Source organism: Mus musculus, chromosome 11, assembly GCF_000001635.26.
Source record: "Mus musculus strain C57BL/6J chromosome 11, GRCm38.p6 C57BL/6J".
Taxonomy (NCBI): Eukaryota; Metazoa; Chordata; class Mammalia; order Rodentia; family Muridae; genus Mus; species Mus musculus.
In genome coordinates this window covers 31,998,888-32,015,075 of record NC_000077.6, presented here as the reverse complement: position 1 = coordinate 32,015,075, position 16,188 = coordinate 31,998,888, and the positions used below count along the sequence as shown (strand labels likewise).

At 46.4% G+C, this 16,188-nt stretch overlaps 1 protein-coding gene across 5 annotated transcripts in view; it reads right to left on the bottom strand.

Moving 5' to 3' along the window:
- The window catches only part of Nsg2 (neuron specific gene family member 2), a 59,508-nt gene extending 44,136 nt beyond the window's left edge, over positions 1 to 15,372 (bottom strand). For 2 of the 5 annotated variants that reach the window (NM_008741.4, NM_001347080.1), the window contains exons 1-2: positions 14,480 to 14,657; positions 13,196 to 13,345 (exon numbers count right to left, since the gene is read on the bottom strand). In NM_008741.4, coding sequence (NP_032767.1) covers positions 13,196 to 13,324 — 129 coding nt within the window. In that variant the 5' untranslated portion in view covers positions 13,325 to 13,345; positions 14,480 to 14,657. Of the gene's footprint in view, positions 1 to 13,195; positions 13,346 to 13,761; positions 13,800 to 14,334; positions 14,377 to 14,479; positions 14,751 to 15,275 lie in introns of those variants that run through there. The other 3 variants (XM_030245647.1, NM_001290680.1, NM_001290681.1) reach the window with 3 other exon arrangements.
- Between the last annotated feature and the right edge of the window lie 816 nt (positions 15,373 to 16,188).

Sequence of the window (16,188 nt, the reverse complement as noted above, 5' to 3'; positions counted from 1 at the left end):
CTGGTTTTGTTTGTTCACTTGAAACAAGCTAAGAGTCATCAGAGAGGAAGGAGCCTCGGTTGAGGAAATGCCTCCAGGAGAGCCAGGAGTGTTATATTTTCTCAATTAGTGGTTGATGGAGGAGGGCCTAGCTCTTTGTAGATGGCGCTATCCCCAGGCTTATATGGTCCTGGGTTCTATAAGAAAGCAAGCTGAGCAAGCCATGGGAAGCAAACTAGTAAGCAGCACCCCTCCATGGCCTCTGCATCAGCTCCTGCCTCCAGGTTCCTTCCTTTTTTGAGTTCCAGTCCTGACTTCCTTTGGTGATGAACAGCAATATGGAAGTGTAAGCCAAATAAACCCTTTCCTCCCTGTGATGGTTTCTATATGCTTGGTCCAGGAAGTGGCACTATTAGAAGGTATGGCCCTGTTGGAGTAGTTGTTTCACTGTAAGCATGGGCTTAAGACCCTCATCTTAGCTGCCCAGAAGTCAGTATTCTTCTAGGAGCCTTCAGATGAAGATGTAGAACTCTTAGCTCCTCCTACACCATGCCTGCCCGGATGCTGCCATGTTCCCACCTTGATGATAATGGAGTGAACCTCTGAACCTGTAAGCCAGCCCCAATTAAATGTTGTCCTTATAAGAGTTGCCTTGGTCATGGTGTCTATTCACAGCAGTAAAACCCTAACTAAGATACTCCCCCAGCTTGCTTTTTGATCATGGTGTTTCTGCAGCAGTAGAAACCTTAAAACACTTCCTAAGCCCAAAGCTCCCTGGAATTTCTTTCAGAACCTCACCCTTGCCCCACTTAGAATCTTGTGAGATCCTTCCCTCCCTTAATAACCATGGTAGTCCCTAGTTAGATCTAGCCACTACCTTGCTGTCAGCATGTCACTCCGTTTGAATAAGTTAGATATGAGACAGCACTGGCTATGGCCTTGTGGGAAGAAGCCCCATTGCTTTCCATGGATTCCTTGAAGCAGGGTTTTTCTTTGCATGGTGCAGAAGGGACTTAAGCTCTAGTATTGTGGTAGAAATTGCTGCTACTTCAAGAACATCCAGGAGGAGAACAAAGGCAGCTCGTGAAAAAGCATGTGGCCAAGAGACAGTGATTGGACACAGGCCGAGAACATCCCATCCCCTAGACCACTCTGCAGTAATAGGGGAAAATATGTCCTTTTAAGGCTTTAGCCCAATTTGGTGTGGGCTTTCTGATGTTTGAGACTAAAAGATGTGTGTCTGATATAAATGTGTTCTAAGAAAACCCACAAAAAAAATGAAACAGAAGAGTTCTCAGGCTTCAGAGAGGCAACAGAACACTAACAAGGCACATCCAAACCAACAGGTGTCCTGTGCCAGCATCAAGTCAGCTGAAAAAGCACAGTCGGCCTACTGGAAGGTGACCAAGAGCACCCAGAGAAGTCTTCACAGTGACCTCAAACCAGGAACATGCAAAGTCTAACAGGGTGATGGGTATCCTGTGGTTTGTTAAAACAGGAGTCACAGGGCAACACCCTGGTGTTGAATCCCACAGATATCACAGTAAACACATGCAAGCAGACCCCAGTAGGGTTGCTAAGCTAGGGGGTGCAGGAGGCTACTTGGGTTGTATGCATTTCTGTCTTAAGATGTCTCCCTAGCAGACGGTTTATTCTGGAAGCAGTCCTATTAAGTGCACAGGCCTGCTTGTTCTCCTCCTTCTCCCTGAGACTTCCTCTTCCATCATCCTGTGGCTGTCTTCTCCTGGTTCTCTTCCTCTCTGCTGGCCAGCCCTCCTTCCTCAACTTTCATCCTTTAGCGTCTCCTCTCACATCTGGCCTCTTCATGCTAGAATGACTCTGGGGTTTTACAGAGCAACTTCTTGGCCACTCTCAGGCCTTGCATATGCTCAGACCTGAGCATGCTCACTCACAGCCTCATGCTGAAAGCAGCTTTCATTCTTACCACTCGCGGTGTATAGTGTATGTCTCTACTCAGAGCTCACAGAGACTCACTTAGCCTACTGGATGCTTTCTCTGGGATCCACGCTCACATTTGCCATGGCCACATTGAACCTACACAGCTCTGACTCACCTTTCCCAACTCTCCTGCACTTTTATGTGTGAGCACATTCTATAGCTTTTCCCAACTATCCTGCAAGCTCATGCATATAAAATCTGGGCCTATAAAACACTATTCATACTGCACTGGCCAGTTTTTTATGTCCATTTGGTACAAGCTAGAGTCATTTGGAAAGAGGGAACTTGAGAAAATGACCCCACCTGATAGTCCTGGGGGCATTTTCTTGATTAATGATTGATGTGGAGGGTACAGCTCACTGTGGGTGGTGCCACCCCAAAGCATGTGGTCCTGGGTCTATAAGAAAAGAGGCTGAGCAAGCCATGAAGAGCTGGCCAGAAGTCAGCACCCTCTCTATGACTTCTGCATTAGCTCCTGTCTTGAATCCTTGCCTGACTTCCCAGGATAATGGACTATAAGCTGAAAGAAGCAATATACACCCTTTCCTGTCCAAAGCTGCTTTTGGTCATGGTGCTTCATCATGGCAACAAAAACTCCAAACGAGACAATACCATTGCTTATTTTCAATGCAGGGTTCTCTCAAGACCCGTTTCTTTCTTTCCGTCTCCAAATTCCCTCCAGCAGCCTGTCGGTTCTAGCTGCCATCTGTCCAAAACATCCTCAGATCAGCACATTTATCTAGTTACACTTCCTTGCACCTCCCCCGCCTCTCCCTTAACTTGTTTGGCTCTAGACATGTTCTTCTGACCATTCCTGTGTCTCCAGATCCAAAGAAAAGATCTTTCTAGATGGAGGGAGGAGGCTGACTCTTGGCAGAACCACAGATGGGCATCTTTGGGTGGCCAAAGGACAGTGTCACAAGACAAGTGACAGAGATGAAGTTGGAGGGGCAGGCACTGTCTGAAAAGGCCAGTCGTAAGCACCACTGAGAAATGGCCAGAAGGGCACAGGGAGCTGAAGGGACGGTAAACACTGGAACAGGCTTCTAGACCTTCAATGCTGGAGAAGCTGCCCAGCAGCCCGGGGACTGGGAGGAAGCTGTGGTGGGGGGACACCCCAAAAGCTCCACCCATGACGTTACCAGAGTCAGGCTACTATGGGGTTGGGGGTGGGGGAACATGAAGCTTGGTGCTTTGTTCCTGTGGAGTGGAACCAGAACCAGTGTGTGTGTGTGTGTGTGTGTGTGTGTGTGTGTGAGAGAGAGAGAGAGAGAGAGAGAGAGAGAGAGAGAGAGAGAGAGAGAGAGAGAGAGAGAGGAGAGATTTTGCAGAGAAAGGCACTATTGTGGATAACCTCCCTCTCTTCCCCTTTAAGAAAACAGAGCAAGACAGAGAGCCCTGGAAGCCTTGGCTTGACTTGAAAAAGAAATGGGGTGAAAATGGGGTGGGGAGGATCGAAATAAACGTCTCTCCTGGCCTTTTCATTGTTAAAAGCGGGCTTTGCAGACATTTAATAAATGAGGCTCCAGGTTTTCAAATATTGTAGGTATGGGCAAAATCACTCTGTTTTTGTTTGTTTGTTTTTGTTTTCTCCCATTTACACACTGGTCCTCCAATGTCCTTTCAAGTTGCTACTGTGTGGAATACAATTTAATATAATTGACTTTGAGAAATGGGATAAATTATTAATTTCCAAAGGATGCCCTATCCCCTCTCCTGCTTCTGTCCTCTCCACCTCCACTTCACTGGCAAGGCCAGACTACATGGTGGTTCAGATGGCTCAAAGTGCAGATCATAAAATTTTAAAATACTACCTCCCTGGATTATCAATAATGAAGAGGTTCCCACATGGTGAGTCCCCAGGATTGGCAGGAACAATAAACGAAAGCGCAGAAGTGCTGACAAGGAGCAAGATTGTGTTTTTATGAGTTGGGCTTGCCTAAGCCAAAAATAGACCTTCCCTGTAGCCAAGGCTCATCCCTGCCGCAGGGTGAGAGGCTGCAGGCACATCAGGTGGAAACTCCACCGTGGAGGCCTGCTTTAATTTTTTCTTCCTTCCTTCCTTCCTTCCTTCCTTCCTTCCTTCCTTCCTTCCTTCCTTCCTTCCTTCCTTCCTTTTTTGTGTTTATTTTTCAAGGCAGATTTCTCTGTGTAGTTCTGGCTGGCCTTGAACTTAGAGATCTGCCTGCTTCTGCCGCTCAGTGCACAACCACCGCCCCGGCTGCTGCTTTAATTTTCACTTTTCTTTCCAGTCCTTGAGTCTGCATTCCCCCCACCCCCACCCCCACCCCCACCCCTGTCAAAGTCATTGCTAGCCTTCCTATTTTCCTGTTGAGGAGTTTTAGTCCAAATCCGAGAGTGGGAACTGGTTGAGCCAATGAGCAAACAACAACATTGAGCTCTTTCTGTCAATCACCACTTTTTAAAAGTACCACTACTCCAGGTGCTTGGCCCTGTGCCAAAGTCTGCGTTTTTGAACTTTAGCCTTCTCACCGACTCTGCTATGGGTGAGCATCTGGCCCAGAGAAGATTGAGACCACAACCCTCACTGGTCGCTATGAGGCTGTGCTGAATCCAGTCAGTTGTCACCTCACCACTCTGGTCCCCAGGGCACTGGAGACAAAGGAAGGGAGGCCAAAGAGGCCACGTTGCCAGATGGGGGCGGAGTCCTCACTCAGATCCTCCCGTTTGCCTTCTCTGCTCCTCACCTCTGCCCCCCTCGCCCCCTCACCTCACACTGCCCCCCTCCCCCCAGGATTAAATCTTCCCCTGTGATCTTGAAAGCTGGACCTGGAGCCTGTGCTCAAAGATCTAGTGGCAGTCTATACAGAGCCATCAATTTCACAGTGGGAGATTGGCGTAAAAAGAAGGGAGACATTTGGCTCACATCACACAGCAGGATGAGTCAAACCCAGAACGCTAATATGAAGCTGCCACTCTGCTCTGGGCTCTTTCCAGGGCTCTTTTCTTTGCCAGGCCTTTGCTTTCTTAGAGACAAAATATAAATCAGCGTGGCCAGCATCACCTCAATTCAGTGCCTCAGCTCTCAGCTCAACAGCTCTCCACAGGGGCTCACCCGAGCAGAAGAGAGCAAGTCACGTCCACCCTCCCACGCTGCTTCACCTTTGGTGAGATGGGAACGTCTTTTTAAAACAAAAGTTTGGTGTGTGTTCATGGTTACAAAACTGAAAATTATAGACAAAGGTCTTCAATGGACTCCATCAACGTCACTCTCTTAGCAACCAAAGCACACACATACTGTCTGCCCTCCAAGACTGAAAAGATTTTAATCTCGTATTGCTAAATAGTATCTATTGTGTATATTTTATTATATAATGTATACACGTATCAAAACATCACATTTTGGGGATTGGAGAGACCATTTAAGAGTTCCTACTGCTCCTCTAGAGGACCAGAGTTTGGTCTCCAGCACCCGTATCAGGTGGTATCTATAACTCCAGCTCCAGGGCATCCAACATCTTCCTCCAGCCTCGGAGAATATGGTGCTGCTGTATATACCCACACACATAATTTAAAATCACAGTTTTGCGCCCCCCAATATGTTCAGTTTTCAAGTACCAACAATACATAAAACATAAATAAAAGAGACTAGAACTTATGCATGTTGTTTTTGTACGTGAGACCGCATGCCACCATCTTAGACTATGTTCTCACGGAGTGAGCTGCAGTTGCCCTTTCCCCCAAGCCTCTCTGCCTCACCCTCACACCAGTTGCTCATAGTTTTCCATTTTACATCAGTGTTCACTTAACTAACCCTTTCTTCTCAACAGTCCAAATCAGTCCCAGTTTTTTGGTGATATCTAAAGGGTGTTGTATAACTGGAAAAAAAATGCTCATAGGATATATTCCTAACAATAAGAAGCACAAAAGCCAGGTGATATATGCAGTTTAATGTTATAAACAATGTCAAATAACTGCAGAAGGACTCTCTCTGCATTGGTTACGCAGCCAACAAGAATGGAGTAAGAGCAGGAGGAAGGGATCTAACGGAGAAACAGCAGGGATGTTAGATAATGCATATGACCTAAAAGCAGAAGAGAGAGGAGCTAGAGAGGCGGCTCAGTGGTTCAGAACACTGGCTGCTCTTCAAGAAGACAAGGGTTTGATTGCCAGCACCTACATTGGTGGCTCAGTATTGTCTGTAACTCCAGTTCCAGGGATCCAACACACCCTTTTCTGGTCACCATAGACACTAGGCACAGAAATACATGCAGACAAAGCATGCACACAGAGAAAATAAAAAAATTAAAAAAAAAAAAGCAGACGACTACTAAGAGGGAGAAAGGATTTAGCAGAGGAGGGAGCAGGTATGGGAAGGACAGTAAGGATGAATAAGAACAAAATATACAGACATGTACATAGGAAAGTGGCACAGTGAGAGCCATCACTGTCTGCTAACTTAAAAAGAATGGAAGAAAAATACTAAGTTTGACGTTCACAAAAGCCTGTATTATGTTTTTCCAAAAATTACCAACATAAGCATTATAAATATTTTTTTGTTTAAAGTTATGTTTTTAAATTCCCAAGAATCTTTACTATGTTTATTGATCGCTTTGTACCTATTTTCGGGAACTGCTTGAGCCTCACCCAGTGTGGAAAGCTCAGAAGCCTCTGGGGAGCTTCTCTGTAGAGGGATGGATGGGAGAGAGAGGCTGTCCTGGGGAGTGGGTGGAGCTTCTCTGTAGAGGGATGGATGGGAGAGAGAGGCTGTCCTGGGGAGTGGGTGGAGCTTCTCTGTAGAGGAATGGATGGGAGAGAGAGGCTGTCCTGGGGAGTGGGTGGAGCTTCTCTGTAGAGGAATGGATGGGAGAGAGAGGCTGTCCTGGGGAGTGGGTGGAGCTTCTCCCTGGAGAGAGGCTGACATTTCTCATGCCCTGTGTCTCAAGGAGGAAAGGAAGATAGGAAGGCTGCCTCTGGATGGGCAAGTCACCTCCTCTGCCCACGATTCTTTCAGGTCTGCCCTGTGTGAGTCCCATCTCGCCCAGCCTCACTCTTGAAGCTCGTAACTCCCACACATTTGTCTTTTACAGTCTTCTTCCATAACACACCACATTAGGTGAAATATTCTGAGTGTACAGATAAAGAAAGGAAACTGGATCAATGGACCACCTCTGGGTCATGTCCGAGTGAGGCCCATTAGATAATTTTCACATCCCCCCCCCCAGACAGTAAGTAATCTATTAGGTGAAGGTTATGCCCACCTCACAGCTCCAACAACATGAATTCCAGAGAGGCTGAACAACCTACACGAAGTCTCACAGAAAATAAGCAGCTTAGCAAAGATTTGAACCCAGGTCTCCGGGATTATAAAGAGTATGTGCTGTACCATAAATTTCAGGTCAGATGCCAATAGTTGATTTCAGAATATCTCTATTCCTCTCCTCTTAAATGTGGTTGAGGCTCCTTCTTCATGAAGATTTAACAGTTAGTGGAAAATAAAAGAGTGTGGCTGGAGCCTGGAGCTGACTCAGCAAGCTTTGATTGTGACTGTGATTGACATGGGGCTTTGCTGAGGTGGGGGTATCTTTCTGTGCTCTGCTTTCTACAGCCCTGACATGCACTTGATGGCATCTCCAGGATATCTACATGTAGAGTTCAGCTGCCATTTTCTTTGGGTGAGTACTGAGACAATAGGTCTATTCTCTGAACCCACTTCTGCATTTGCAAAGTGGGAATCATGGGTAGAAAACCTCACAGCATTTTCCAGAGCACCTGTTTCTTTATGGTGAGAAGGCTCCAGAGGTAGAATTGGATGTCCCAACTGTCTTTGTTATTTTTCTATCACTATGAAGAGACACCATGATCAAGGCAACATATAGAACAGAGAATTTATTAGGGCTTACAGTTTCAGAGGGTGAGTCCATGATTATTATGTTTTGGAGCATGGTGGCAGGTAGGCAGGCTAGAGCAGTAGCTAAGAGGATTTTTTCTTGATCTACAAGCAGGAGGCAGAGAGTGGACTGACTGAGAATGGTGTGGACTTTTGAAACTGTGACACACCCCCTCCAACAAGGCCACACTTCCTGATCCTTCCTAAACAGTTCCACCAACTAGAACCCAAGCATTCAAATCTATGAGCCTACGGGAGCCACTCTCAATCAAACGCCACACCAACCTTTCAGGAGATCCTACTCATGACTCGGAAGACACTTGCCTGTTTGGTTTTGAGTCTATTTTCCCACACATTGATTCTTAAACACAGAAGAGGAGATCCTATTAAAAATTTCCTTCTCCTACTGTGTGGTAGGACTAAGGCTGCTCATGCCAGTGACCCAATGGGACTCCAGATCCTACTCCCTTCCTGAATTAAACCCCTCCCTCTTACACAGCCCTACCTGATGCTCCCCTTCTCACTCTCATCTCCTAAGTCTCCCTATCTTCTAGCATCTCCCACCCACCTTCTTCATGTCTTTCCATGGCTGTGTATGTTTACTTAAATAAGCACAGGATTTTCTGGGTGGGTGGAAAAATGAGTGAGTAGCTTCCAGTGAAATTGTTACAACCACCACTATACTTGATGGTGGTCAGGAAAGATGTCCAAGGGAACTCCTGCTAGAACGTAGCTTAAGAAGATGGATATATTGCCCTGTCAAACCAGCACAGCTAAAAAGGACATGTTGAGGGAGGAGTAGAGCCAACATCCTGAAGAGCATGGGACATTATAGGAAAAAGTTTGGGTGTCATGAAGACGAGGCTTCCAAGACTCCTTGTCTGTGATATTTAGATTGGCCACTCCATGGACCTGAGCCTTGGTTTCCATGTAGGCTCTGTTGGCATTTGGGGCAGAATAATTCTTTTGGAGAGCAGACGGGAGGAATCATGTGCACTACAGTGCACAGAGCAGCATCCCTGACACTAGACACCAATAGAACCACCCTTCCAGCTATAGTTAACAAAGATGTCTTCAGATATTGCCGAATGTCCACATAGAAGTCAGAGGAACGTCTGTAAGGAGTTGCTGTTCATGGAGGGGTGGCATACTGGTTTTGGGAAAACAAAGTGAGAATACAAGAAATGGGAATTGTATAACAAAAGATCTGGAGTGCCAAGGTAAGGGATTGAGGTTGGCGTCACATAGGGAAGAGACAGGTCACGGCTCTGAGAAAACATCTTAAAAGCAAGTGTAGAGCTTTGGGTGACATGCAAAAGATACAGATAATGACCTATGAAGCCAGACCACTGTCTCCTGAGGCAGCCACCAACCTCAGCCACACTGCTCAGGGAGTGTTATCTTAGGGAACCATCCCAGGACTCCACCTAGAATGGACTCTGAGTCTAGGTACTATGGTTTAGCTATAGCCTGTGTGTCTCCCAAAGGATCCTGTGTTGGAACTGGGTCCTTAGGATAGCTATGTTGAGAGATCCAGAACATTTAAGAGGCAGAGTCCAGTGAAAGAGAATGAGGACATCTGAGGGCAGGGAGAGTTCCCTCAGAAGGAATGGATGTGGTTCTTCTGGGTGTCCAGTTAATTCCTCAGAGAGCCAAGTAAGCCTTTGTCTTCATGACATGATTGGTCTGTCTTCTTCATGCTCACAACATGATGTCCCTGCCATGTTCTGGATACAGTCATGGCTGGGACTGTGCTTTCTGGACCGCTAGTCTCTAAAACTGAGTTAGCCACAGCTCTTTGCAAAGTATCCAGCCCTAGGTTTCTGATTGACAACAAAAAAACAGACTAAGCAAGGTTCCAGCAGGGATGCAGGAGAGGCTCATGAAGCCCCACCCATGGGTGAGTAGGATTGGCAGTTGATAGTTGCTGGGCAAAGAAGTCATTTTCATTTGTGAACATGGCCACTAGTAGGTTCCCTGTGTCCACAGTGGATGGTCCCTACACTTATGTGCATTTGGACAACATTAACTGGACCCTGTGGATTATTTTTAAAAAGAAGAAAGAGAGGGCTGAAGTTGGGAGGAAGTCATTTTGGAAGGGGTCTAGGGGGAGTTGGAAGGGGGGTATATGATCAAAATACATTTTGTATATACATGAAATTCCCAAGGAATGATTTAAAATATGCAGAAAAAAGGAACAAAACAGACTAAGATATTCATCCTTTCCATGATGGTCAAAGTCTTTTCTTTTCTTGTGTGTGTGTGTGTGTGTGTGTGTGTGTGTGTGTGTGTGTGTGTGTGTGTGTGTGTGTGTGAGTGTGAGTGTGTGTGCCCATAGAGGCCAGAAAAGGATGCCAGATCGTGTCTGAAGTTACAGGTGGTTGTGAGCTGCCTAATGTGGGTGCTGGGACTCGAGCTTGAGTCCTCTGTAAGACCAGAAACCACTCCTAAGCACCAAGCCACCTTGTTAGCCACCCCTCCAAAGGGGTTTCTAATGCTTGTATGCCACAACACTAAAGTTAATAGACCCAAAGATGGCTTTCCATGTTACTTAGCAAGCACACTTCGTGTCTTGGAGTTTCCAAAGGGAAAACCATAATTTCACACAGGGCCCAAGTGATTGATACTATCTTAGCTTCAAACCCTGTCCCACTGGGACCTAATCAAAGGGCTCACTTCACCCCGTCTCTCATAGCCCCTCAGTGTATTCCAATGCTATCTCCACTTTACATACAAGGAGGCCAAGTCTGGGGTAGGTTAAGGAATGTACCAGGGAGCCTGGCACAGTGGCACAGAACTTTAATCCAGTGCTTGGGTAGCAGGGTCTGATGGACCCCTGTGATCCACCAGTCAGCCCGATCTATAGAATGAGACAAATTCCCTACTCAGAGAATACTGGGACCTAAGAGAGAACTGATCCATATTGTGGGGTCCTGACTTAGAAACAGAGATCAAACCTGTGGAGTCTCAGACCACTTCACTCTGTGTTTCTGAAGTGGAAGGTTCTGGAACAACACTGCCCAGCTACATCCAGGGTGCTTAACCAACTTTGTTTTGAGAAGTTACATTACCAGTCTATGTTTCAATTTCCTTAAACACTTGGTCAAAGCAACTACTCCTTTTCCAGGTTCTGCTCATTAGTGAGAGACTGAAATAAAAAATTGTATGTGCATGCATGTGTGTGTGTGTGTACGTGCATGTGTGCATACACACCTGCATGTGGGATGTATATGTATGCTTAAGAGTACATGTGTATGTGCACATGTGGTGTGTGTGTACAATGTTTGGTGTGTGCGCAATGTGCTGTGTGTGTGAGCACACATGCTTGCACACACCTGGAACAGTACTTGGCGTTTTGAAAAGCACTGGAACATATTACTTACTCCTCTGTTATATTTGGCTTTGGGCCACTTGATGTCTGATGCCACATCTGATTTTGTTCTGACAGCCTGATGTATGAACTTCTTTGCTCCACAGAAGGGGAAACCAACAGCCACCCAGGAGACCCACAGGGAGTGTGCAGCGTGACCCTGCAGGGCCTCACTGCATCTTTAGGTGTACACTATGAGACAGCTGACAGTGCTGGCTTTGGGGTGACTTCCTGGCACATCTGGACTGAAGGGAGAAAAGAAAGCTCTCAGAAGGAATTAGTAGAGTAAAGGGAGAGAGGGCACACTACTCTCTAGATAGCCTGTAATGATGTGGAAGGTTTTGAGGGGGTAGCCTCCATTGTCTCTTTCTCAGACATGCACATGTGGCTACTAACTTGCAGAATTGCAAGACAATTGTTTTCTCCTTCACAAACTGGACACCTGGATTCAGGTCCAAACATTTTCATTTCATCTTTCCATGCCTTTGGACCACCCAAACTTTGGCACATAATTTGAATTTCCAAGACTCGCAGGTGTGTTATGGGTCTGAAACAGTTACTCAACTGGCCACACATGGGGGTTGGTCATGGGAGTTGAGGAGACTGCATCTGTGCTGGTGACTGGATCTCACCCCAGAAATGTTGACAGAATTGCTCCGGGGGTGGGGGTGACCTCAATAACAGGACTTTCTAAATCGCCTGGTGTTTCCAATATGAAGTTCACAACAAACAAGCAGAAATCCTGAGTGTGTCTGCTGTGTCTGAGGCGAGTTCTCAAAACCATCTCTTCACGTTTCCTTAGCAGCAATTGCGTGCTCAAAGCTCATTCCTAAAGGCTTCCTTAGTTTCTGAGGTTAGCTCAACAACTCCATTTCTACCACCCACCCTGACACATTCTTCTGTCAAAAACCTCTCTGCTTTCAAAACAAATGACTCAGCCCAGCCAATCAGCCAGCTCCTTATCTCGATTTAGTTCCTCTTCATTGATTGGATGGACACACAATGCCCTCCTGGAGATGCCAATGAAATAAATCGAGCGGATGGATGATCTATTGTTTAGCCTCCAGTCTGGGAGCAGGGTCCCCCCCCCCACACACACACACATAAACCTCTCGAGACCACGTGCAATAGCTCACTGCCTAAAGCCTCAGCTCTCTCAGGCAGACCTTACACACTCTCTCCTACCTATGTTTGTGGGATGACACCCCTCTGCCACCTCCATTATTCAAATCAGGAGATGTGGCATCAGCCAGAGGCTGCTTCCCAGCCCCGTCTCCCGGACATTCTCCTGCAGCCACGGTGTCCACAGGAGCTTCCCACACTGGGCGCATTCTCTTTCACCTTTGCCTTAAATACCCTATTTTTCTTCCACTTCAAACTGGTACAGCTTTTACTTACCTTTAAAACTCCAATTTGGATGTTCTCTCCTGCAGCTCGTCCGTCTATCCTGCCTTCCCTCTCCTACCCCATCTTCTCCCCTGCAGCTCATCTATACTGCCTTCCCTCTCATACCCCAGCCCCCCCCCCCATTGTGATGGTTGGGTCCAGCATTTACCACGATGCACTGGGTTCCTTTGAAGAAGGGTTTTTAAAAGTTTATCTTTTTATAACCAACTCCTTGCAAAGGGGCAAGAGCTCGGCAGAGGCAAACTGAGTTGCTGGATTGAGCGAGTCCAAGTCTCTGCCTTCCTAGCTATACCAATCCATTTTCAAAACACCTCAAGAAAATGAAGACAAGCCTTTCCCCCTTCATCACTGCATAGAAGCTTATGTGTATTCATCTACCATGCTAAAATCTTAACAAGAGAACATTAATTTGTTTGCCTGTATGTGTAGATTATGAGCAAACACCATAAATCTGCAATAACACAAGAAATGTCTCATCTCTGGACACAATATTTTCCAAGGAAGGGAGCCTGTTTGGTGGCTGGAAGAATGAAAGGATTTGAAGGGGTAAAAAAAAAAAAATCTTTTGCTGCTTGGGTTCCTGGGTTAGGGTAGCCTGGGGGACAAGGAAAGGAAGATCACCCGGTTACCTTCTCGGGAGCAGCCAGCTGCAAATGATTAACCTCCAAGGGCGTGATGAGAGGGACGGTCTGGAAACCATCCTCCACGGAAGGCGGCTTGGCCCCCTTCTCTCCAGGGTTGCTGTTCAGCTTCACCATGCTTCTGCTTTTATTCCAGACCTAAGGCAAGCAGCAGGATTCTGGTTACAGTGGGAATGTGAGGGGCTGAGGACGGTCTGAGACAGCTCAACTGCAGCAGCATTCAACCTGGCAACAGCCATCAATCTCCCACTAGATTTCCTGACATGATTCCCATTGTCCGGGGAAACTTCATTAATCATCAGAATGTGCTAACTGCTCACCGAGTTCACCAACCCTCGAATTAGGGAGCCCCTCCCAAACCCCCAAACCCCCAAACCAAAAAACCCCCAAAACCTCAGACCTTCATTTTTTTTTTAAATGAGCTTAAAAAAAATACCAAGAAACTGTGGCTAACATATCCCTAGAGCCCCACTGGCAAGATTGTTCTTAGCACAAAAGGAAACTCCATTATTCTGGGCCCCCTGCAGTAAGATACATTTCATCTCACCACCCACATCGCTATTTTGCCTTTTCTTCACCAATCTCTAAAACACAATTAAATACAGTCAATCTCTCTCTCAAGACCCCCCTCTCTCTCTCTCTCTCTCTCTCTCTCTCTCTCTCTCTCTTTTACATAATATGTAGATTGTACACGAGACCCAGGTTTCTACATCAGAAAGAGGCTGGCTTGAACCTGATCTCCTTATTCAGCCATGAAATAGCTCCATTTCCTCAATAGCCAGGGCCTTCCTTCCTTCCTTCCTTCCTTTCTTTCTTTCTTTCTTTCTTTCTTTCTTTCTTTCTTTCTTTCTTTCTTTCTTTCTTTCTTTCTTTCTTTCTTTCTTTCTTTCTTTCCTTCTTTCTTTCCTTCCTTCCTTCCTTCCTTCCTTCCTTCCTTCCTTCCTTCCTTCCTTCCTTCCTTCCTTCTTTCTTTCTTTCTTTCTTTCTTTCTTTCTTTCTTTCTTCCTTCCTTTCTTTCTTTTCATGGAAAGTTAGCAGCCCCCATATTGCAAGATTGCCAACTAAATAAACAAATCACATTATTTCCCTCCAGTTCCCTTTGAACTCAAGGATTGATTTCACCGCACCCTCAAAAGCCCTGCACAACTGAATTTCTCCTGTCAATCCGGCTGGTGGGACGTAATTAGACAAACGGAGTTGTGGGGATGACAGGGTGGTAAGGGCTGGGAGGGTGCTGGGGAGTGGTTACAACAAAAACAAATGCCTACTTACTGTGCGGCACTGGTGGGGGTCAGAGCAGAGTCAAGCCAATATGTAGAGGAGGAGGACAAACAGGAGTCCTCCCTCCTCAGCCAGAGCGTGGTGCTGAAAAAAGCAGCCCTCGCGTGCCTGGATCCGGAGCTTCTGAGAACGAGGCGCCAGCGCGCAGAGAAGATCTGGCAGCTGCCAGCCTGCTCGCCAGCTCGCGCCTCCCACCGGGGACGGCTCCCACACCACCTGTCATCTGGCACCACCTGCTGTTTCTCATGCATGGCCACAACCCCTGCATAGGACAAACGTTTTAAAGAAAAGTGGAAGGAATTTTGGTTATTCCAAAAACAGTAATGTGGCTTATAATTTTTTTTACAATAATGTAAAATGCAATTCTTGAGTCTTTGGTGGAAACTGAAAAAGCAGGCACTTTGTTTTTTGTTTTGTTTTGTTTTGTTTTAGGAGAAGGGCTCCCCTCTTGCTAAAGCTTCCCTAACAATACTGTAAAACTCAAAACACCTGCTCTGGGTTAGAAGAGAAAGTAAACTGGTAGTTACTTTCCATTTCCTGTGCTGTTACACCTTTCTGGTCTCTTTCAAGCTACTGCCCTCTTTTGTAAACTGTGGTTTCTAACAAAGACTGGGAAATGGGGTGGCTTGCACTGTGAACACACCTGCATAAACTGCAGACAGTGCATAGACTTGACCTGTCTAAGGTCACAGAACTGGAAAAGGCCAGAACTGGGACTTGATCCCTGACTCTTGTCCCCAAAATCCATATCTAGGTCAAGACGTTAAATAACATCCAGTTTGCTGACCAGAGTAAGAAGGAGTGGAGAGGCAGTGTCAGCCGGACCAAACTGGCTGGGTGGGTCTGACACATTTTCAGCCACTCCCTGAGCCTCTGCTGCCTTGCCTTTGATGGAGGATAACAGCACTTGCAGAATGAGATGGCAGGGAGTACGGGAAGAGAATGTACCCATGGAAACACATCTGACTTGTGAGAGATGCTCTGAACGCCTATTTCAACCACAGGGATGATTGAGCCCACTGCCAGTGACTTCTCCCAGCTGTGGCTCAAATCACTGTTCATCAACAGCTGCAGTACTGACTGAGTGGTTCACTTTGATTTAAAAAATATTTGTTCTGTGTGGAAAAAAAAAAATCACCCTAGCTAGTGTCTATGTGTTACAAGGCACAGAAACGCGTGTGTCTTCTGTATTGTTCGGGCATGAAATGTGTGTAAGGGTTTTTGAGACCATGAAGGCTGTCATCTATCAGCACCACACAGGGCAGTGTTAAATGGTGATGTATATGTGTGAGAGGGAAGTATTCTAAGAAATATTGGTTTTCCTTCCCCTTCTTTCCAAAGACCTAAATGACTGCCAAATTCATGCATGGCACGAGACCAGCACAGTATAGCCAGCAACCACAGGTTCAATTGTGAACATGTATATTTCAGATCCTAACGCTGCTGCCCTAAGAGTCAAAGAAATCCCCTCTGATAGTTCATGGCTGATTGACAAGGAAAAGCCACACTTTTCAAGACAGAGGTCCCTAGAGTTCACTAAGCTCCAGAAAGCAGCTTGCCTGGAGGCAAGGAGAAGTCCAGGCTTGGTGACCTGTGAGGTTAAGACCCAAGCTGGAAGGAAGGCCATGGCTGGAATGGCATGTCTAACCTTGATGGAGAACAAGGTTGAGGGGTTCCAGATAAAATAGAATAATTGGTAT